The 22973-nt window shown below is 41.2% G+C and overlaps 1 protein-coding gene across 3 annotated transcripts in view; it reads left to right on the forward strand.

Moving 5' to 3' along the window:
- The window catches only part of JMJD1C (jumonji domain containing 1C), a 100535-nt gene extending 80207 nt beyond the window's left edge, over window positions 1–20328 (forward strand). For all 3 annotated transcript variants that reach the window (XM_042818569.1, XM_042818568.1, XM_042818571.1), the window contains 16 exons: window positions 464–665; window positions 2335–2549; window positions 3154–3306; window positions 5927–6016; window positions 7380–7507; window positions 7676–7889; window positions 8334–8548; window positions 9037–9315; window positions 9715–9883; window positions 10300–10390; window positions 10485–10615; window positions 11375–11497; window positions 12539–12678; window positions 14010–14186; window positions 18942–19073; window positions 19417–20328. In XM_042818569.1, coding sequence (XP_042674503.1) covers window positions 464–665; window positions 2335–2549; window positions 3154–3306; window positions 5927–6016; window positions 7380–7507; window positions 7676–7889; window positions 8334–8548; window positions 9037–9315; window positions 9715–9883; window positions 10300–10390; window positions 10485–10615; window positions 11375–11497; window positions 12539–12678; window positions 14010–14186; window positions 18942–19073; window positions 19417–19506 — 2549 coding nt within the window. In that variant the 3' untranslated portion in view covers window positions 19507–20328. The remainder of the gene's footprint in view (window positions 1–463; window positions 666–2334; window positions 2550–3153; window positions 3307–5926; window positions 6017–7379; window positions 7508–7675; window positions 7890–8333; window positions 8549–9036; window positions 9316–9714; window positions 9884–10299; window positions 10391–10484; window positions 10616–11374; window positions 11498–12538; window positions 12679–14009; window positions 14187–18941; window positions 19074–19416) is intronic.
- The last annotated feature ends 2645 nt before the right edge of the window (window positions 20329–22973 follow it).

The raw sequence follows: 22973 nt of genomic DNA on the forward strand, positions 1-22973 counted from the left end.
GCTTCCATACTCTCGGTGCTTTACACTGAGCTCAGGTGAGTTGTATGGGTTTAGAACTGCTCTTCTGGAATTCTCAGGGCACAACAAATTCTAAAGAAATAGGATTTTTACATTTTTTTAATGCTTTCATTCATTGCGTTGTTGCCTTGAACGCATTTTCACTTGAAACAAAATGCAAACCTTTCTTTTCTTGAAGGACTGTATTACCTTGTGCATTTTTAAGAGGGAGATATTGCAAGTGGCTTTAGTGGAATCCTTTGTGAATGGCATACTTAATGTAGAAGAAGGCCTTGTGTTTAAGTTTTTAGACTTGTGCTGACAGGAGAGAAAATGGCCGTGATGGTGCAGTATGTTATGGGTGTCAGAGATGCACACGTAGTAGTGCAGAATGCTGGCTGATCTGAGCGTGCCCCGAGTACGAGGGCTGCCTGTGCCTCATCTGAAACCCCTCTCACTTTTGCAGCTGGAATACCTCGCTCGGTGTTAAAGGATTGGCGCAAAGTGAAGAAGCTGAAGCAAACAGGAGAGTCCTTCTTACAGGACGATTCTTGCTCTGAAATTGGACCAAATTTGCAAAAATGCAGAGAATGTAGGTTAATAAGAAGCAAGAAGGGTGAAGAACCGACTCACTCGCCGGTGTTCTGTAGATTTTACTACTTTCGACGGTAAGAGCAGCTGTTTCCTGATCTCTGGTGTTCTTAACTTTTGAAAATGATAATGACAAAGGGCTTTTGTTCTTGAAAGCTTGTCTGATTTTTCCGGCTCACTTTGCGTGATAAACGATGTGGTATTTACATGTATATTTCTTGCTTCTTTTCTGGATTGACTGTGCTTCTATTTGAAGCTTTTACAGCGGTCATGAGAACAGCTGCCCGGTGTACCTTAGGCAGGCAGAAGATGGAGCGCATCACCATCACACAGGTGTCTGACATTTGAAGTGGCATTTTCAAAAGGCAGCCTTCAGTCGCTCTGGACAAGTTGTACAACCGCAGGGTTGTGCTCATTCGTAATTGTTCTTGTGCCAGTAGGTGGTGGGAACGCTGCTTAAGGCTTTATGGGAGTTGTCTGAGGACAGAGGAGTTGTGCCCTCCCTTTTCCCAATTCTGGCAAACCAAGGAGCCTCCTAGATCAGGAGGAATGCAGCGTAGCACGCATGGCACAGCAGCACAACTGTCAGCACGGGTCTGAACGGCATTAATTCGGATGTGGGCTCTGCTGGTGATACAGATCCAGCGTGTGTTGGAAAGGACATTGCTGTTCCCCAGATGGAGTTTTAACTTTTTGGAACAAAGCTGTGGTTAGAAAAGTCAGTAGTCCTGAAAGGGTTTGTTTTAAGGTTGGACTCAGAATACATTGGCATAAGAATATTTGCTTCCCAGTGTGGCAGTGATAGATTGTGAGCTGCTTCTCCTGCATGAAAGAGGCAACATCGGTAATAAAACTCTGCCAACGTTTTCAAATGCTGTCATGGAATGTAAAGTACAAATGTTTTGAATTTAATGTGGTATATTTTACAGCTTTTTAATTATTTTCATTGTTTAGATAGTAGGAACCAAATTGTAAATGAGGCTTCCTCTGCTGTTGGTAGTCATTATTGTAACTGAATACTCATCTTTTCTTCTATGCACATCTGAATATCGTGTTTTTTGTTCTTCTGAATTTGGGACTGTTTTACTGACATTGCTATGTTATTCCTTAAGCATTATAATAATCATACATGTTTTTTGTATTAGGCAAGATAGAGTAACTGACTGCTTAAAATAGGCTAAATATAGGCATGGCTAGTCGGGTGGTGTTGAATAGGATCACAGGAAAACCTTTTGTTATTTTAATGGTGGGAAATTAGCTGGCACGAAAATGTCATCTTGTATTGGTGATTTTTCCTGCCTCGATAGACTTCGGTGTGGTGTTCTGACTCCTGTTTTCTGAGGTTGAGAGCAGTAGGATTGGAAGCGCTGTAAAATAGAGTCACTGAGTGATTGCTGTCCTAGATGCTGTAAAAACTAAAGGCGAGGTGTGGGTGGACCCAAACTTTAGGCAAACAAAAAAGACAACTTTTTTGTCTGCCGTTTTAAAGCAGTAATAAATGTTACAGAGAGAGAATGAATAGTGAACTGAATCCAGTATGTGGTCTGCCTGAAAAGTTTCCTATCTCCTTGCTGTTCATTTTAAAACCATTTTTTGTGGCAAAATTCATTTTTTAATGTGGGAAATATGACAGAATGGTAAAACAGAGAACGTTTACTTGTTTTAAGACATAAGGTAAAGTAGTAAGTAAAGTGAGCCACAGAATGTAATGACGCATGCAGTTAAATTGTTTGTTTTCATTTGTAGGTTATCTTTTAGTAAAAATGGAGTGGTTAGGATAGATGGTTTCTCCTCTCCTGATCAGTATGATGATGAGGCACTGAGTTTATGGACACATGAAAACTATGAAGATGATGAACTGGACCTGGAAACTTGTAAATATATTTTAGATATCATAGGGGACAAGTTTTGTCAGTTGGTAACATCCGAGAAAACAGCCATGTCCTGGGTGAAGAAAGACGGTAAGGGACTCTCAGATTCTTTGTTCTCTGCGTTCTGCAGTTTTATTGAAGCATTTGCACTTGCTGTGATGTTCTGCCTCCTTCTGAGCACTTGCTTTCTATGGGGGTATATGGGCACGGGTCAGGAGCCTTCCTCAGTGGGCTGTGGAGCTGCAGGGAGTTCCCTCCTGGTGCCCAGGGCAGGCACCTGCCTTAGCAACCGCCTTGCCAGCTCAGCTGTCTTGAAATTAAATGTATCCTGTAGGCAGCAAGGTGAAAACCCAGCTTTCATTTCTTGGGAGTTAAGGGTATGTTTTAAAGAAGTCCTTCATCATACTTGCAGTGCACATATGATGAGAGGGAATATTCTTTCTGTATTATTTTAGTCTTTGGTTTTGAATGCTTTAACCTCTTTGTAGTGTCTTGACACAAGCATTGATGGGGATGTCGTGTGATGCAGCTAAGGGAATAAACGTTGGTGGCCTATTTATGAAGGATCACTTTCCTTCTCCACGCCTGGTTGCATCTGAGGGGAAAATCACAAATGCTTCATTTATTAAGACCATTCATTCTGTGCTTTGCATTTAAATTTCCGTCCTTTTATTCTGCTTATTTTGTATTTCAGCCAAAATTGCATGGAAGAGAGCAGTGAGAGGAGTCCGTGAGATGTGTGATGCATGTGAAGCCACATTATTTAACATTCACTGGGTCTGCCAAAAATGTGGATTTGTGGTCTGCCTAGATTGTTACAAGGCGAAGGAAAGAAAAAGTTCTAGAGGTCAGTTCTTTGTGAACCAGAGTGTTGTATATGCTGTTTGTTCTCATTTGTTACAAAGCTGCTGATCCATTAAGTGTAACTGACTTTCTGTAAAACATGAAGTTAGTACTTCTGTGTTTTGGTGTCTGTTAATTTCTCCTCTTTTTTTCTTTTTTGGTAAGTAAACATAGAATCATTCAGAAGGCAACTGATGAGGGGCTGCTTTAGGTCTTTATCCACTTTTCCTTTGTCTTGTGAGCATCACCTTGGATATTGCTTGTGCCTGCCCCTCAGGGATGAATCTGGTTCTCCAGCTGCAGAACTCTCTTACCTCCTGTTCTATGATAGCTCCCTGCTGTTAGGGCTTGGTGTCAATGCTTTCTGGAGTTTTCTCTTCAGAAGTACATGGATTGTCATACTGACTTACCCTACTTTCTTATTACTGAAAAAGCAAGACAGGAAAAAATAGTCCACCGCGTATTTAAGATGAGTATTAATGGAGGTTTTAAAATTCAGCAACCTCCACATACTCAGTTTGATCTAATTCCTGTGCTTCAATGGAAACGTCCACCTTAATGCGTGGTAAGGTGCAACAGGACTGACCGATTTCTGAGCAACCCAGCCTGATTGCAGCTGAGTTGGGGATGGTCTTGGAAGGTGGGTCTGGACATCAGCTCTCTGCCATGACATGGCTGCTCAGGCTGGTTGTTTGAAAGGGCTGCCTTCCCTGGATGGCAGGCATCGTGCCCTGGCACAATCCTGTGGTGAGACGCTGTGCCAGAAAAAGATTCAAATATAATGCTGTCCTGAGAAGCATTTCCATGTTTGTCATAGCAACGTAATGTCACATATGTGAAACGTTAGTAAAATAGTGTGCAAGTATTAGATGGCAAATCTTTAGTAAATTTGGAGATTCTCATCTGCTTTGTCCTTGGCTGTCAGCGAGGAGCCTCCAACGCTGTGGTTCTAAGAAATGCTCTGAGATTGTCATTGAAGTTTCTGGGGAATGAACGCTGGTGTTTTCCAACACTGAGAACAGTCGTTAATGCTTGAAGTATGGGAAGCTGCTCCAGCAGCTCTTAACTGGCTTAAGGCTGCGTGTGCACATATGTGTGCATTTGTCTGGTGTGGCTTGGGATATACTCTGAATATTATTTACCCTAGTGGGAACATGCAATCAGAGGCTTTTTATAGCACGTGTTATCCAGCCAGGAAAATGTTAGTAAAACCTCTTCAAAGTTTAAAAAAACAGGGCACAGAAGCAGGCTTCAGTCTTTCAGCAGGGAAGCATTTCTCTTTGCTGTTCATCACAGCATTACACGCAGAAGCAGAAGTATATCCTCCCTCTCTGCAGCTTTACTTCTCATGATACTGCAGGGTTAGTGTAGACCTTTACTTTGGCAGCCTTTCAAAGCTGAGAACCACCCACCCTTCTCTGTATAATACCACTTTATATTACAGCATTTTTCCTGGAACTGGTAGTTGTTTTTACAGTTGCTAAATGTAATGGAGAATACACTGGTTTCCCACTGCTTCAGCAGGAATGTTAGAGGTTCAAGTGTTCAATATTTAAGTATCTATCAATGACTTTTCTTATTACTTTAGAACATGAATGATTGTGTGTCTGTTTTCACCTTCGTATGGTTCCTGGCACCCTCAAGTGGAGTGCCACGTTATGGCATTCTAGTGATAAAATACGTTAGCTGGATACATGTGGCTGTGGTTTGGATTTATATTCATGTTCAGTTTTATATTTCAATGCGTTACAAGTTGCAGAAACAAGAAAATAGCTAACGGATTGAATGCTTGTGTGCAAGGAACATCTGGTAGGCTCTGTACATTACAGTGCAAAAAATAATGCTCTGAGTATGCTAAATGCATCTTCTGGTGTATTCAGCTTGTGCTGCTAATTACAAAAAGCAGAGCAAACTGGTGAAAAGTTTTGAAGCGTCTCTGAAAAGTAGTGGTTCTGTGAGTGGGATGTAAGGCTGGCAGTGGAGAGAGAAACTGTGTTCCTTTTGCAGCCCAAAATCCCATAGCAGATTGGTGACTGGCTGCCTGGCCAGACATTTCTCACTCTCATTCTTTCTCTGTTGTCTTTACGCTGCACCTTTTTTCTGGCTGGGACAGAGCATCTCTCTCTCACTGGCTCATCCCTCCCTACTGCCCCAGATGATTTTCAACCAGCACACACAGGATGTGGTTTTATGGTTGCTTTAATCTGACAGAAATCTGTGATGCAACTTCCCTCTCCTTTGTGCCACCAGTAACTTTGATGTGGCAGTGTGTTCGCCCGAATCAGAATTTACTCACCTGTCAGTTGATCTTTCTGGCTTGGTTGGCCCTCTCTGAGTCGCTGCCTTACAGTTGGCTGCTCCCTACATATACTTTGAGGCTCTGAAGTTGTTGATGAGGGTCTGTGTTACTAACCTGGCTACTTCAGATTTCAGTAGTACTGTAAAACTGCTTGTTCTTTTCCTTATTTTGAGAAGATGTTGAATGCAAATATCTGTCACACAGAATACCAGTGCAAAAGGCTTTTACAGTGTGTAGAGAACAGTGTTTCTAGATAAAAACAATCAGAATACATTATCTCTGTGTATCATTTAAGCAAAGTAAAACAGTTGGGATTGCTTTACAGATAAGGAACTGTACGCCTGGATGAAGTGTGTGAAGGGCCAGCCTCATGATCACAAGCACCTGATGCCAACACAGATTATCCCAGGCTCTGGTAAGGCCACCTGTAAACAAGCAGGATGGTGGTTTTTTTTCTCAGATCCTTCTGTGAAGACAGACCAGAGTGGTTTCTTGAAAATTCCCGTTTTCCATTTAGAAACCTGCCAGCTGTGTCAAATCTTTGCAGGAAGGCAAGTGATTCTGGTCTGCTGAAAGTGGTGATGAGAGGAGGAGGTGTAGGCTGACAGGTTTCTGAAGAGGTTTGGAGGACAGGCAGTGAGGGCACTCAGGGCATTTGCTGAGGCTGGTTGGTACCTTTCCAAAGCAGAATAAAGCAGCCAGAATGTGCTAGTAAATCTTAACTTCAGTGTTAAAAGAAAGTTTCAGAACAGTGCCAACAAAGAGCATTATGTGGCACCAATTCTTCAGAGCTTTGTTTCTCACTATTCATTTATCTCTATGCAGTTTGTTTTTATACTTTTATACTGTGCAGTTTGGTTTTTTTGTCTCTCCTTGCCCCTGAAGAAGAAATTAAAGATTCACAGTTCTGGCTGGACGTCTGCTTGAGCATCATCAGGCAGAAAGCAGTGAGGGAGCTTGTGATTAATGAAAAACTGGCAGTAATTCTAAAACAAGTTTCATGCAGAAGTGTGGTTAGATGCGGTCGTTGCACAACTGTCTCTGTGATCTTCAGTAGCATTGATACAGAGCAAGGAGATGAAAACCCAAATGTACCTTTAAGCGTGTTAAATAAATTGCCAAGTTATTTTAAGCTGGAAATACAGGCACAGTTGTTTTTTTTAATGATTTGTTGCATGTTAGTTCAGGTAAAAATAAAGGTTGGTTGGATTCTATAATGTATTCAGATTGTGTCATTCCCCAGAACAGGTTCTGTTCTGAAACTGGCTTTAATTTTAAATTGTGAGTGAACCGCTCATCTGGCACAGTGAAGCCTGCCTGCATGCCCTCTGCTTTTTTGTTCTGTGCATATCTGTTACCAAACAGACTTACAGTACATGATCACATCCTAATTTTTTTTTTGTCCAGACATGGCTCACTTCAGTCTGTAGTTGGGCAGTTTTATTGAATGAAGCAGCGATGTGCCTGCTGACCAGTGCTGGGTGACTGACTGGCCTGCTCTGAGCCATGTGAGGGGAATACGGAGGGGAGTTCAAAATACACAAGAGAGTAGAATGCACTTACTTAGTTAAAGGTCTCATCTCTTCCAGTGTGACTTTCATGGTAGATTGGACGGTCCTTATACAGTATTTTTGAGTGTTCAGCTATTAAAAAAAGATAAATGGAAGTTTTTAAAAGATATGCTGGTAGCATTTTCAACTCTGCAAGCGTGTGTACTATACAAAGGGCAGCAAAACAACTCACAAATGCTGATCATTTTCTTCTCAATTGTTTTCTAGTTTTGACAGATCTTCTGGATGCTATGCACAATATTAGAGACAAATTTGAAATAAAATCCCACTGTCAATGTACTAGCAAGCAAAACATGCAAGCTGGCAAGCTCCCAGCAATGAACGGTGTGTCTCAGGTGAGTCTAAAATGTGTGTGCATGCACAGCAGTCTGTCTGGTACATGTGGATTTTTACATCTGAGCGGTGTCAGTGACGTTTTAATTTGCATACGCAGTGGTTAGGTGCTGTCGTTGTCTTCTATGTGCATTAAAGCAAAGTTACACACTTAAATTTGTTCTTTACAGGTTTTGCAGAATGTCCTTAATCACAGTAATAAAATTTCTCTGTGCATGCCTGAGTCTCAGCAGCAGAATACCCCTCCGAAGTCTGAGACAAACGGCAATGCAAGTCCGAGGAGCGATGTCAGCACAGACAGCAAGCTAACGCCGCCCGAATCCCAGTCACCGCTGCATTGGTTAGCTGATCTTGCAGAGCAGAAAGCCAGAGAAGAAAAGAAAGGTACGGGTTTCATGTTGTCTTACCACATGCGTGATTTTGAGGCGCCAGGAAAAGTAATTCAATTCATTAGGAATAGTTCACTCTATTTCTTGATTAGCAAGAAGAAAAGATAATACTGTTTTTCTCCATAATTTTAATCTAGAAACTTTCTCCCACTGGTATCAAAATCAATTGCCAGAAAAACTGCTAGCAGAATGCATGTGTAATGGGGCAGTATTTCCAGCCAGAGCATCTTTCATTTGTGACAGATACTCAGCTGTGTGTCCGAGGTGCTGAGGAAGGCGTTTTCGTGGTTGCAGTGTTAGCACTTTGGAGGATCGAGTTCATTCCCTGTTGCATTTTCTGGTGCTCTAGTGCTACAGCATTTTAACCACCACTGTAAAATGCAGCATAACGGTGTCTGCATGCAGCAGTGTAAACTCCCGGTGATTATTTTTGTTTTAGAAAACAAAGAGTGTCCTTCTGGAAAACATTCGAAGGAGGAGAAAGACCAGGACAGTTTGGAGTCCCAAAACTGTAAAAGCTCCCCTACTGCATCTCAGAACAATGAGCAGGGCTCAACCTTACGAGATCTGTTAACAACAACAGCAGGCAAACTGCGTCTGGGTTCTACAGATGCTGGTATTGCTTTTGCTCCGGTTTACTCTACGGGAACAGCAGTAAGTGCATGGGTTTTTCCTTTGGGGTTTGAAAATCTGCAATATTTGTTCTGGTATATTGTAATTCCAGCAGTCTGATAGGTGTATTGCTTTAGATAGTAATTTGTAATTAAAAATTCAGTACAGATTTCCTGAACGAGCTGACAGTTATGCGTATACAAATGTGTGCACACATATTTACTTGAGTGTAATGTGTGTGTATATATATATGCAGATAATTGGTACATGCTATGAAGAAAATGTTTATGGAGTTAGATAAAACATTTACTTGGCAAAATAAAGGGAGGTTATGATAGTTTGAGTTTTGTTTTACCTGTGTATTTCTAACCTGTTCAGGTAAGAATGTTTGCAACTACCCACAAAGGAAATAGATAGCTGTAAGCTTTTCAGTGATAATGAAATGTTGTCATTCTGCTGCAGGGGGGAAAGAGTCACAATTCTACTTGTTTTCAGATTTTTAAAACACACTTCTGTTTGTTTTCTAATAGAGTAGCAAGAGTGGAAGGACTATGCCAAACATTCTTGATGATATCATTGCTTCAGTGGTAGAAAACAAGATTCCGCCAAATAGAGCACCAAAGATGAATGTAAAATCTGAAGTAAAAGATGAGCCAAAGGAAGACAGAAAATGTATTCAGGATGATGGCAATAAGTTGTACAGTGATATTCAGTATTCTTGGATCTGTGATAAACATGTTTTGTGGCTCAGAGACCATAAAAACAGCAACAACTGGAAGCTCTTCAAAGAGTGCTGGAAACAAGGGAGGGTAGGTATTGGGCAGTTCTGCCTGTAAGATGACCTCAGTATGAAGTCTGGTGAAGGAGTTATGTTACAGCACAAAGTTTGCTTGTCTCCGTGTTTGAAAATGTGGTGTTATCACATTTTAGTACAGTGGGCAAAAGTTAGTCAGCTGTTATGCCAGGCATGTACCTTATGTAGTTCAAACTGAAATAAACTGCTAGTAATCAAGAAAGAATTACTGTTACAGAGATAAAACCATCAAAAATCTGTTTGATGCCTTGGGTATGGTTGGAAGTTTTGATAGCAGCTCAGTACAACCAGAGCCTTCAGTGCATCTTTCAGAAGCATTTGTATTACAATTTAATTGAAGGATGTGTTTTCTCCAGAAAGAATAAGTACTTTTGTTCTTTTTTTCTCTACACAGCCTGTTCTAGTGTCTGGTATGCATAAGAAAATGAACTTCAGCCTGTGGAAAGCTGAGTCCATTAGTCTAGATTTTGGAAACCAGCAAGCTGATATCTTGAACTGCAAAGACAGTATTATTTCAAACACCAACGTCAAAGAGTTCTGGGATGGTTTTGAAGACGTTTCAAGTATGTTATTTTGAATATATTATTCCATAGACTCTAAACACAGTCAGTGTTAGAAACAGTTAATAATAAACTTTATCGATCTTGAGGCTTTGAAGGAAATTTAATTTAAAAGAAAGCTCTAGCTAATCTATTTAAAGGGAGTAAGTATAATGAAAGCTTGTGTTTTGTACCTTCGCAGAATTTGAGATACACTAACACACAATTTCCTAGGTTAGATGTTATTAAGAAACCAAACAGCATAACTGGTTCCTTACCTGGTTGAGTTTGTGTTTTTTCTTGAATCTCTGACTTAATAATCCCCTCTTTTATGTGTGAAGTCTTGCATAAGCAGGTTAATGTTACAAGCAATATTTTCATTGAATAAAGTAAAACACCTGCAGTATCCTCATTCTTAGTAATTCCTTTGTTACTTGCAGAACGGCAGAAAGTAAAAAATGGAGAAACAGCTCTACTGAAATTGAAAGATTGGCCTTCTGGTGAAGATTTCAAGGCTATGATGCCAGCAAGGTATTTGAGTTTAATACTCAGATATTCTAGTTTCTGTTGATTTTTATCACTACATGTAAATGACACAAATTCATAATTTTTTCCCTTTCTTCAGATATGAGGACTTACTGAAAAGTTTACCCTTGCCTGAATATTGTAGTCCAGAAGGGAAATTAAATTTGGCTTCTCATCTGCCAGGGTTTTTTGTCCGTCCAGATTTGGGACCTAGACTGTGCAGTGCATATGGTGAGTGTGCCCTAGAAGTGTAGCAGTTAGCTCTTCCCTTATCATTACAGAATGCTGTTTCATATTGCTTGATAAAAATCTGAGCATGATTGGAGGATAATTACTGACTGAATGTTGAAGAAATCCTTTACTGACTCACTTACTAACAGTGCCTCATGTACATCAGAAACATGAGTTTATATTCTTCTGCCTTTCTTTTCATCTTCTCTTGTGCTGTTTGTTAGTCTCCTAAAGCATGTAAATGGTTAGTGACTTTAACACAGAGATCTCATCTTCAGCAATTCCATATGAGAAAATACTTCATGAAGTATTAGTGTTTATAATCCCAGTCATAAACAAATGGCAAAACTTTTATCGTCATTTTTATCCGTATTGTACACTGTGCACTCAAAAATCTGTTCAGAAAATATTGTTTCCCTTAGGCCTTTGCCAGCTGCCCCTTCTTTCGCAGACTTGTTCAGTTCTGTCCTACAAATTGTTTTAATGGCACAAGAAAATAGTTGTGATTTATGAGGACTGATACTAAAAAAAAAAATCCGTATATCCTTTAAGATAGCAGTCAAGGTGTGGATGTGAAGAACTGAACTGTGATAGTGATATGTAATGCTGCTGTAAGACTTTGTTTTTATGTCATTTTGAGTAAACATAATATATCTCTTAGAGCTAAAATTTGTTTATTTTTCTTTTGGGGGGTTTCCTATATATTGTTTCCTTCATATTGATCTTAATTTTACCTCAAATTTTTATCTTGTAACATAGGTGTGGCTGCTACTAAAGATCATGATATAGGAACTACAAATCTCCATATAGAAGTTTCGGATGTAGTGAACATCCTTGTTTATGTTGGCATAGCGAAAGGAAACGGAGTGCTTTCCAAGTCAGGTAAAGGCAGCTCATTGTAAGAGGTGTGAATAGGTGGAGTGATAAGTTGCTTTTTAAATTGACACTGCTTTTTTTGAAGTGCCTGAAGCACTTGCCAAATGTGGGAGATTCTTTGTCTCATGGAAGATTTGTCCACAGATTAATTCTATCTAAAATACATTGCCATTTTTGAATTATGGAATTGTATTTGAAAGTCTTCAGACTTGTATTATTACTGTTGTTATTATTGGTACTGTGTGTAAGTGCTGTACCATTCCTGAGCTGGGGCTGTCAGGCCTAATGGAAGTGCAAGATAAAGGACGTTCTTAGAAACTGCTACTTCTAACACTTATGTCAGGGTGATGTATTTGCCAAATCCTCAGTGCTCCCTTTGAATGCACTGTTTGCCTATTCAGTCTGGGCTGTGATGTCATTTTTCATCATTGGGGAGCTTAAATTAGTGTACGTCAGTCTTCTGTAAGAGGTTCATTGCTTATGTGGAAGTCCTTCAATCACAGAAGTAGTTTTGTTTCCTCTCCTTACTCTGTTGTTTTCTGGTTCCATAATAGGCAAATGTGGGTTATGGGTCTGACTAACAGAAGTGCAGTCTAGGGTTTGCTGTCTTTTATTTGCCTTGTAAATGCCCGGAGCAAAACTTAGCACATGAGAAGTCTTGATTGTTGACTAGCTGTGCTGCTGAATGGTATTGAAGAAACAACCACTAACTGCAGAAAAAAAAACACTTCTTATCTTCTATCTTTCTGGTCCAAGCCATGCTTGTTTATTTCAGGGAGGAGAATATTTCAAGTAGGCAGATGTGTTTTGTAAAATTCAAGAGAGGTAAAAAAGAGTTTAAAGACTAAATGTAGGATTAAAGATAATTACAGCACGTGTGTTCTACTGACTTCCTGAGTACAGAAAAGGAAGAGAAAGGTCATCCGGGTGCTTTTGTTGTATTTGCCAAACTTTCATCTGCGTGGTCTCACACGAGAAGTTGGAAAAGATGTTTTGTTTCAGCTCTGCCACTGTTTCACTCCTCAAAAATTTTTTGTCAAACCTTAGGAGTACTGAAGAAGTTTGAAGAAGAAGATTTGGATGACCTCTTAAGGAAGCGGTTGAAAGATTCAAGTGAATTACCTGGTGCTTTATGGCATATTTATGCTGGCAAAGATGCTGACAAGATCAGAGAATTTCTGCAAAAGGTTAGATTTACAGGAGAACATGGAGATTACTTTTAACTCTTTCCTAATGTGCTGCTTTTTCTTTTTTTTTTTTTTTTTTTTTTTTTTTAATTTCTAGTGTTTTCATAGTAACCCTTTTCTGAAATAGTTGTTATCAGATGCTGGAATACTTGTGAACAGTCCCAATAAAAGCAAACCAGCTCCTACAGCCCAGCAGCTTACCAGTCTTCATAAGGACTAGCTCTCAGACAAAGAACAACATTCCTCATCTCTTAGTGAAGAGGAAAGCAATGGGGATAATATACACAAGGGCAGAATTCTGCAACATTAGCTACTGTGCAGATCTTCTTTATGCAGCATGTGATGAGCAAGTCAGAGCCAACTTAGAACCTCTCACGTTCTGTCTCAAAACGTAGGATGAATGTGTGCCACTGGCCTGCTGGCAGCAATCAGTGCCGTTACACAGAGATGCCATGTTGGAGGCAGTTTTCTGAGCCCTGCCTTGAGCATGTTTTTGTGTTCTAGAAGACAGTCTTGATGGATGACCTAGAAATACCAAAATATCACTGAAGCAGTTGGTCATGGGAGAAATCTACAAAAGAAGCTTTTTCTCTTCTACTGTGGCAGTAATTTGATGAGTTTTAGCTGCCTAAACTAAAGGGCTCTGTAAATGAGCTGGAGGCCAGTGTCTCTACTGCAAGTGGGGAACATGTAAGAAATGTAGCAGAAAGATTCTCTTGGACTGTATGCCTGGGTTTCAGTCCCACGGGAGCTGTCCTCTGGTGACTCGAACATTTGCTCTTTGACACAATGAACTGTGGGAGAAAGTGAGCACTAGTGAACAAAAACACAGCTAATTCCAGGAGGCTATGAATTATACATCCAGTCTTTTCTGCTTATTCAAAAATGTGATGCTCGTGAAGTAGACGATGGCCTTTCAGTTTGGCAAAGAGAGCTGGGAGTGGCTGTGGTGAACAGACTGGTGAATGCAATGGAATAGGTGGATAATGGATGTTATTTGTAGTTTCTTCTACCAGAGCAACTAAGGGACATCGTGAAACTCTGGGAGCAGCAGACTTAAAACAGAAGAGGCACTTCTAGTTATGATGGATGGATTGGATATGTCTTATTTTTTTTCTGTAGTCACTATGATTCATTAATTATCAATTGATTAAGGTGATGCTTGTTCCCCTGTGTTTAACTTAATAAGAAATGGTTGTTGCAGTACCACTGTGTCAGGAAGTATTTTTATTTTTTTTAATGTCAATCGTGAATGGTACTGTTTTTGTAGGTAACCTGCAAATGTTCAGCTTCTTTTAAAAGTCACTTTGAGATCTTTTCTGTACTTACAGATAGCAAAAGAGCAAGGCTTAGAAGTTTTACCAGAGCACGATCCAATTCGTGATCAGAGTTGGTATGTGAACAAAAAACTTCGCCAAAGACTTCTGGAGGAATACGGTGTAAAAACCTGTACGGTTATTCAGTTTCTTGGTGATGCTATTATTCTACCAGCAGGAGCCCTTCATCAGGTAAAGTGCTCACGTTAGAAGACATGCAGGATTAAATAACATAAATATCATAAAATAATTCAGATTTTATTTTCTTACTGGCAGCTATTACAGCATAGGAATGCTCTATAAACTTTACCAGCTCGTACAGATAGCTGCTACTAGCAAAGAATTTCAGCACTTGATATGTAAACTGTTCGATTTTTCCTTCGAAATGAAAGAGTGTTCAGATTATTAGTAAACCCCCCTTTTCCACATGTCATTTCATTTGCAAATTTTCTAAATAAACTGGTGCTAGTTAAGACAATGTTAACTTCCCTGACCTACCTTAGATTTACTTGGGCTAGGTAAACCCAAGGTTAACTTAGCCCTGGAGAGGCAGGGAAGGAACCCAAACAGAGGAATACGTGGATGTCAGGTGTCTTCTTGTTTTCTGCCTTCAGCCACAGGGGAACTGTGGAGAAAGCTTAGGTGTAATTAGCAAGGCGGTTCTGCAGCAGAATTTGGGTGATGGTTTTCCACTGCACAGTAAGTTCCTTTGTACACAGAAGGTACATCAGTCAGCAGCAGCTGACTGCAGCAGCTTTCCTTGCCATCAGAAAGAAGCAGCAGTTTAATTTTGGCAGCAGCTAGTCTGATCCTATTTGCAGTTCTGTAATAAGAAGTATTATCAATAGAGCACCTCTGGAGAAACAATATATGGATTTGTGTAGCAAGCTTTAGTCCTCAGCACATACATTTTCTTACTTTGCTATTTTTGTCACCAAAGAATTTTTCACCAGATGATTCTCTTTGGCTGTTCCTTCGCCTGTTAATTTTGTCCTGTTAAAACAGGAAGTGGTGCCTGCTCCGTTGCTGCTTTCCTATCTGCCAAGCACCACAATTAGGTGGCTGACAATCAAGGAGTGAGGAGCGTCCTCATCCTGCAGTAGGGGTTGTAAACCATCTTGCTGTTTATGGTTTATCAGTGATCTGCTCTTGGGTTCAAGCAAGGTCGGGCCTTTCTGAAGGCAGCGCTGTTTGGTTGCTGATCTGCAGAGCAGCTTCCAGCCCCATCTCTTTGGAGCACAGAGGGAGCAGGGCTTGCTGTGCTGATGCAATGTAGTTTTCTGTGCTTAAAAACTAAAAATAAGAAAATGACATAGCAGTGACTAATGTCAAGTCCCCAGTCTTATTGGCCTTGGAAAGCAAGAAGTCCCTTTCCCAGACTAGTTTCCTCTGTCGTCTCTCTCTTTAGGTGGGCTTCACGTGATGGTATGTTGTGGATTTGTTTGTGCCAAAGATGTGCCAGATGATCTGTGTGGATTTGTTTGTGCCAAAGAAAGTGAGAGAACCCAAATTATCAGATGTTGGGTTGCAGATTGCCTTTCCCCATGCTATGCTCCAGGAGCTGGTGATTTTAAGCCTTTAACAGAAGCGTGAAGGAATGTCTGGCTTGTTGGTATTCTTAGCTTTGTTAGGCTGTAGTGATTTGTATTCCCAGAGTCAGTAGGATTTGTATTGTCTTCTCCATTAACCTTACTCTGATCTCTTAAAACAAGGGAGATCATCCCAGATACAAGACTGAAAGGGGAACCCACAGAGAATCATAAACATACAGAGAAAATTGTTTTATAAAGCACGAGGCATTTATATAAGACACACAATACAAAACAAGACTGTTCCAGGCTTCACTGCAGTCTGTAGGTTTCAGAGCCAAAAATAAGACCACTGTTATCTTTATCTCCTTGGCTTCAAACTCCAGATTGCTTTTGAAGTGGTAATGCTCTAGCTTCTGGCACCAAGGAGTTAATAACATGGTGTTTTTAAAACCTTAGTGGGTGAAGCTGAGAACCTTTTCATCTTCAGTAAGTTCCTGTGAATCTGCCACGTAGGAGGAAATGAAAGCATCGTGTTCTTTCATGTACGTATATGCTGCTCTATATAAAGATGTATAAATACTGACCTTAGGGATCAGTACCAACACTTCACACATACAAAATGCATTTAAACATTTAAAATAAGTCTGAACAAGAATATGTACCAGGTTAAGTTTACATGTTAAGCATTTCAGGTTTACATGTTAAGTGTTTTAGATTTACATGCACATAATGAATCTTTAATAGCTAAAACTGGGTAACAGTTGATAGTAAATTTGGTGGTAAATTAACATTTTTATTTTTATTTGCTCATCTGCAATGTTGTGGAACAGAGGAAATGAGGCCAGTGCATGGAGGTAGAGAGCCCATTTGCCTGTGATCGCTGTGCGGTGTAGTCAGACACTTTCATCCTGGAACCAGTTGGGTTTCTTGTCTCATGTTTCTGACTGCTGCCCTAGAATTTTTCAGCTCGAATGTGGCAGAGGTTGTTCAGATTTTTTTGTTGTCTTTCCAGCTTCTGTGGATTTGCATCTGGCTTAATTTGTTGTTGGTATTTTATGGTAGCATAAACTGTTCCTTTTGCTTCCTTTAAAAACAAACCAAAAAGCAATAGCATTGGGCTGGTCTCTGTATGGATATGTCCTTGAATATACCTTGAGTCTTGCTTGGTAGGTTTGTATCTTTCTTAGCTGTACCAATAGGGGATCTCTTCCTTTCTCCAGCGCTTGTGACAAGAAGCCCTCAGCTCTCTGGCAAGCATTCCTAGCTGAAACAATGGCTTTGTAGTTGTTCTTTTGAAAGATTCCACCCTTTCTGTGGCTCTGTACTGAGTCATCCTTTGTCACAATCCTCCTCCAGGGATGCCTCTCTGGTCTTAGTTTCGTGATACCCAAATTTGCAAAATACTGCAGTGATAAATTGAAAGATAGCACTGCTTGAGTCAGTTTAGACTAAATGCAAAAATTGCTCATAGTAGAACAGGTTATTATAATGTTGTTTTTTTTTTTTTATAGCTGCATTATCTTGATTTAACAGCAGGATTATACATTGTATAATAACCTGCTGCAGGTAGTACGACATCCTGGAGATGTTCCAATAAGCAGGGATGACAGGGCCTGGGGCTTGTGTGTGCAGAGCGTGAGCTGGGGCTCTGCACGAGGACAGGATGGGGGCAGCTGAGAGCAGGTCAGCCCTAGTCCTGTGCTCCTGCCCCGCTGGTGCTCCGGGATGGCCAAGGGATCCCATGGGCAGGGGGTGAAGCTGTTCTGTGAGCTCGGCAGGAACTGACAGCCATGGGAGTGTTGTCATCCTCACCCTGTGGGCCTCAGGGGAGTCACTGCTAAGCATACTTGTGTGTGTGTCATTCTCAGTCAGTATCCTAAGTGCATACAAGTAGAACTGCCTGTGGGCTGTCGGGGGCATTCCTCTGTTAGCAGGCAGGCAAGGTAAAATCTGCCTTCCCCTGAGATAAGGCACTGCCTGGGAAGAAGGCGTAAGGCACAGCAAAATGAGCGATGTAACAGCAGCAAATACTGTCAGTTCTGTGATGGAGGGAGACTGAATTAGTAACATCTTGTCTCAGTGAGTAGAAAGTGAAAGAGCTGGGTGGGATTTGCATGTGGCAAAAAGCAAAACAGGGACGGGTATGGACTTGAAATGGGTGAGAAGCCTGCAAGGGAAGGGGGCTGGAGTCAGCCGCCCGCTGTACAGCGCAGAGGTTTCTCCTGCAGCTCTAGCAAGTTCCCTGAGCACCAATGGGCGCCTCTGGGGGCACCTCTGCAGCTCTTTCCTCACCTATGGCTTCTGCAAGTGGGAAGCTGAGGCCGTGTGGCATCCGCAGAAGGGAACAGTTCACAATTCTGCTGTGGCTTTTTATGAGGTTGCAGAAACCTCACGTAATGCTGCTGTCAAGCTACGTCACTCTTCAGGATTTCACCTGCAAGCTGCCTTATAAACCAGGCATTGCTTTTGAAGAATAATTTTAAAATGATGTCCTCAGCTGTGTAGGTCCCAAAGGTTCATTGAATATCAGGCATCACGACAAAAACTTGGGGTTGTACATCAAAAACACCTTGATATTGCTAGACATGGGTTTAAGATCCCTGGAGCTCTTATCAGTATGGAGCAGGGTTGGGACTGTTTGCTGCAGTAGCAGAGGCAGCCCTCCCAACACCTCAGAACTTGGTAATTTTGCACAACTTGATGAGTGGCTGTTAGAATTTGGGGAGAGGAGAGTGCTGATGTGCTGAAGAAATGGTTCAAGTTGTAGAGGTTTGGGGATGAAGCGCTGTAGTATATTTGCTGGAAGAAGGCAAACAGGAATTGACATCCAGGGCCCAACCAGGGAGCAAGTTTTCCCGTCTCTTGCCTCTCTAGATGGGACCTGGTGGCAGCAGATGCTGTCTGTTTCTCTCCTAGACATCTCATCTGTAAAAGCAGTGGTTAAAGGAAGAAGTGCTTTTTGCCCTTCTGAACGTGCCCTCTGTTCATGGCTTTTTTTTTCCTTTGAAATATACTGACTTGCACTTCCTTTCCAGTGAGCACAGCAAGTTCTGCCTGGCAGTTCAGGCACAGCCCCAGTGTGTGTGGGTACCTGAGGTGCTGGTCCAATGCCCAGTATGCTGCTCTGGACACGGCCGTGCAGTGATGCTGGCAGCAGCAGAGGGGGGAATGGCACAGGAGGCAATGTAGAGCCAAATGTCAGAGCCAGCTGTGGGAAGAAGCACCAGTGCAGAGGCAAATGTGCGTTGTCCCAGGTGTAACTTTCACCAGAAGCCAACTTGTGAAGTCTGAGTTAATTGCTCTCTACATTAACAGCATAAAAGTGCTCTTTAGTCTGAGAAGCATGTGGTCATAGAGTAGAATAGAGTAGAGTAGAAAGCACTAACAGTAGCCATCCTATTTTTATTTTGGATAGGTGCAAAATTTTCACAGCTGCGTTCAAGTAACCGAAGACTTTGTGTCTCCAGAACATCTTGTACAGTCGTTTCACCTAACACAGGAGCTGAGGCTGTCAAAGGAGGAAATCAATTATGATGATAAACTGCAGGTAGGAAATGACTCCTGCTCTGGGAGGTGAAGGCAGGGCGTGCTGGGGCTCATTGAGGTGCGGCACAGCCGTGGAGATCCCTCCTTGCTGCTGTTCACACAGAATAACAATGAGCAGCAGCGGCAGCGCCAGGGGGTGTAAAGGACTCTCCCTGGAGTTGCTGCTTTTATTTATTTATTTCACATTATGTTTTAGAATGTGGAAAAAGGTGTTTCCTTTTCCTCTGACTTGGTTCTTCAGCCTTCTTGTTTTTTTAGAAATCTACCCAGCTTAGTCCTAACTGCATTTACGTGTAGGATGTCCTGAGGAGCGGGTCTTACTAAACTGTCTGATGTTCTTGCAGGTTAAAAATATCTTGTATCATGCAGTTAAAGAAATGGTGAGAGCTTTGAAGATTCATGAAAGCGAAATGGAAGATATGGAAGAAAACTAAGCTCTCGCTGCTTTTTTGTGTTAATGGCAAAAAAAGGGGTTATTTTTTCTAATAGACGAACGGTATGCACACTAATTAAAGCTTCACAAACCATCAGTGCCAAGAAAATATAGTCATCTTACTGGTAATGACACTGCAACGGTAGAGCTTCATATCACAGCCACTGTGACTCTGTGTTAGACTTGCAAACAACAAAGCAGCGTTCTGCTGTCCTGTATTATAATGTACATGAAGTTTGTTAAATGTTAAAGATTTAAGATGATGTATTTATTTTTGGAAGAAAAAAAAAAAACAAACACAAAATTCTATGCTATATTGTTGATCAAATGTAAATGTGACTTGTACAGTTTGCTAAAATAATTCTGATATTTTTCACTACATTGAGACAGTTACTGTGAGAGTAGGACACAAACACCAGCTATTGCCTGCATTTGGGATCTTGCTGAGTCCGCACAGCAGTCATGTCATAATCTGAAAATTACTGCCAAATAATTGTAAACTTTGTAAAATATAAAGTATATAAAGTAGATATTAAATACAGACACTTCAGTATTTTATTGAAGCTATTCAGTGTACAATTAAACGTTTTCAAAAGGTGTAATTTATTTAAAAATTGTCTCATTTTGGTAAAATTTATGTGAACTTTTAAAGCTAAATATTAAACTTAATATGCTATGTAAATATATACATATATACATTCAATGATGTATTTTTTTAAAACATTGGCTTGCTTTAATTTGTTAAAAGTGCAAGTGTTACACATGCTTTGTACATTGAAGTTGAAAGGGGTTTTACATTTTCCATTAAAAGGACTTTATCAGATGTTGTCTCGTGTTCATTTTTTGTTTGTGGCATTGCTGTGACAGCCCGAGTTACTCAGTCCCAGGAACTGCTGATGTGTCCACTGCAGTGAAACAGAACAGAGGCGTTCTGTGTGGCTGCTGTGTGCCCTTCTGCCCTCTCTGGGTTAGAAGCAAAACTGCCAAGGGAGCGCTGCAGCACAGCCCCGGGGCTGAGCCAAAAAGCGCCTCGGAACAAAACAACTCAAACATTGCTTGCGTTCTGTTTTCAGTAATCCTGCACGTTATTTGGGTGAAGGGGAAAAGGAATTTTTAGAGGACGTTGTTTTTAACAGCATCTTGGCTTTTTGCAGTCCAAGTAATAGAGCAAAGTGTTGGTTTTCTTTTAATTATATGTTTTTAATTAATAATGATGAATTTTCTTAGGCAGAATTCTGCAGAATTCTGGTTCTTTAGGTTGCAATTGTACATCAACTGGTATCATGATTTGAACTAGCTGAACATTCAGGTTCCTGTGTGAAATGCTGGAGGCAGCTGTATGCCACAGCAGGGCAATCAGTGTCCTGCTCCCAGTGCCAAGGAGTCTGACAGGATTGGGGCATACAAAAAGAAGTTGCATATGAATTACCTGAAGATAACTGAGATACAAGATGTGGGGGTCCACAAGTGAAGTTCCTTACTGAATGGGTTTGAACTTGTTTGAAGTTGTTAAGAGAAATATTGAGGATAACAGTTGCAGCTGATTGCCTGGTTCACATGCAGTGTGAACACCTGACCTCATGCCGTGTGTAGCACAGAACCATGCTGTTAGCTGTACTTGGAGTTCAGAATGTGCAAATGAGTAAATTTTTATCTCAAGTCCGAATGTTTTTTTTTTCCTCGAGTTTTGGTGCGGTACTTTAAACATCTGTAAGATGTGTGAAGACCACTGAAATGTGCGTTCCTGCTGCAGAGCGTCAGGTCCCGTTCCCCCCCTTATTTTTCCCACACAAAGAGCACTTGTTAGGGCACGGCCTGAGGGCTGTTGAATAGAATTGCTCATTTCTTTGGTTCCTGGCAGAAGGTGTCACGTCGCTGTCTGTCCTGATAAAGCCTCGGGCTCCCTGCTCTGCTTTGAATCGTGCCAGGTGCTTCCCTGTCCCATAGTGCTGTGGAGGGAGCACCCAGGCACTTCTGGATGTCTGAGCGCTGGCCCCGAGGGAACTGAGGGCTGCCCTCATCCTGCACAGTTCTGACAGTGCCAGTCCTCATCTCTGCTCATGTCCAGTGAATCGCTGAGCAGTGGCTCATTCTGATTTCCAAGTGTCACTGCTCAAATTCTTTGTGACCACCTGTTCCTCTTCCATGTCTGTTTATGAATCTGTAAGTATGTGAGAGATGTTAATCCATGAGAACATGTGGCTGAAACTGGTAAGAAACAGCAAGAATCCTCTCAGAGAGAAAGATCAGGGAGATGGACAGGTTTGAAGACAAAGATCTCACTTTGGAGAGATGGAACGGATGGGATCAAGCTTCAGTGCTGAGTGAAATACTGCACAGCCCCACCAGGGTTAGTAGATCTTGTTGATAAGATAAGAAAAAGTTTCAACTGCATAAATAGGACCTGTCTGTAGAGCCACCGTAGTTTAACTCTCCATTTGATTTGCTTAGAAGAGTTTATGTGAAGTAAATTGATACAGTAGTTACGCTAGAAGTACAAAGACCTGTGGTTAATGGGTATATCTGATAGATTCGCACTGTAAAAACCTGATGTGTTTTGCATGTTATTTGCAATGTCCTGATAAACTGCCCACAACAGTGACGGTGTTTCCCCATAACTAAAGGCAGGGAAGATGCCAGAGGACTGAACAAGGAAACATGGCACAAACTGAGCACCACAGGGAGTGCTGTAAAGCGCTTTGTACTGTCAGCATAAAAAGAGTCACGTGCTGCACACTGCATTAGCAGACCACAGAAAGTGTTGAAGGTTATGGCTGCTCCCAGTGCGAGCAGTATGAAAGGCCAGAATTCTGTTCTTTTGAATTGGTATCCAAATTCAGCTTTTCCGTGTCTTAAGATTTCTGGCTCCTTCACAATGAAGTTGAGCTCCTGGCTGCTATACAGGAAATGAGCGCAGGAAGCGGGGTTAGTGTTAGGCTTATGGCCAGAGCCAAGCGGGATTTTCAGAGCTGGTGTCAGGGCCAGGGGGTTGTTTTCAGATCAGTTTTTTTCCTTTGGGCCATTTTTGTGTTCTGTAATTCAGTACTGGGTGTGTTCTCTCTTTTCTAAAATCTTTTTAGGAAATTTCCTGGTCTCTAATATTTTAATGCAGCTGAAGAATTCAGTGATAGCAGACACAGCTGTTTGAGTGCAGAAATGCTTTCATCCATCTTCTAGAACAAGAATATAAAGTACTGTTGTCTTTTACCAGCTTCCCATTCAGATCAAGCTCTGTCTTATCTACTTTATCCTCTGTGAAACTGATTTTTTTTTTTTTTTTTTTTTTTTTTTTTGCCCTGTGAAAGTTCACATCTCGTCATCCTCTCCCCATCCACCCTTCTTACCTCACCCCTTCCAGCTCCTCACTGCCATCCACTGTACAGACACACATTAAAAGAGCAGGGAACATTCTTCCTGTTGTAACTGCAGAGGTAACGAACAAATAAGTGATCGGCACAGAACAAAGTG

The sequence above is a fragment of the Centrocercus urophasianus genome, unplaced genomic scaffold (assembly GCF_019232065.1).
Source record: "Centrocercus urophasianus isolate 14NV4802_14NV808 unplaced genomic scaffold, USGS_Curo_1.0 seq_17, whole genome shotgun sequence".
Classification (NCBI taxonomy): Eukaryota; Metazoa; Chordata; class Aves; order Galliformes; family Phasianidae; genus Centrocercus; species Centrocercus urophasianus.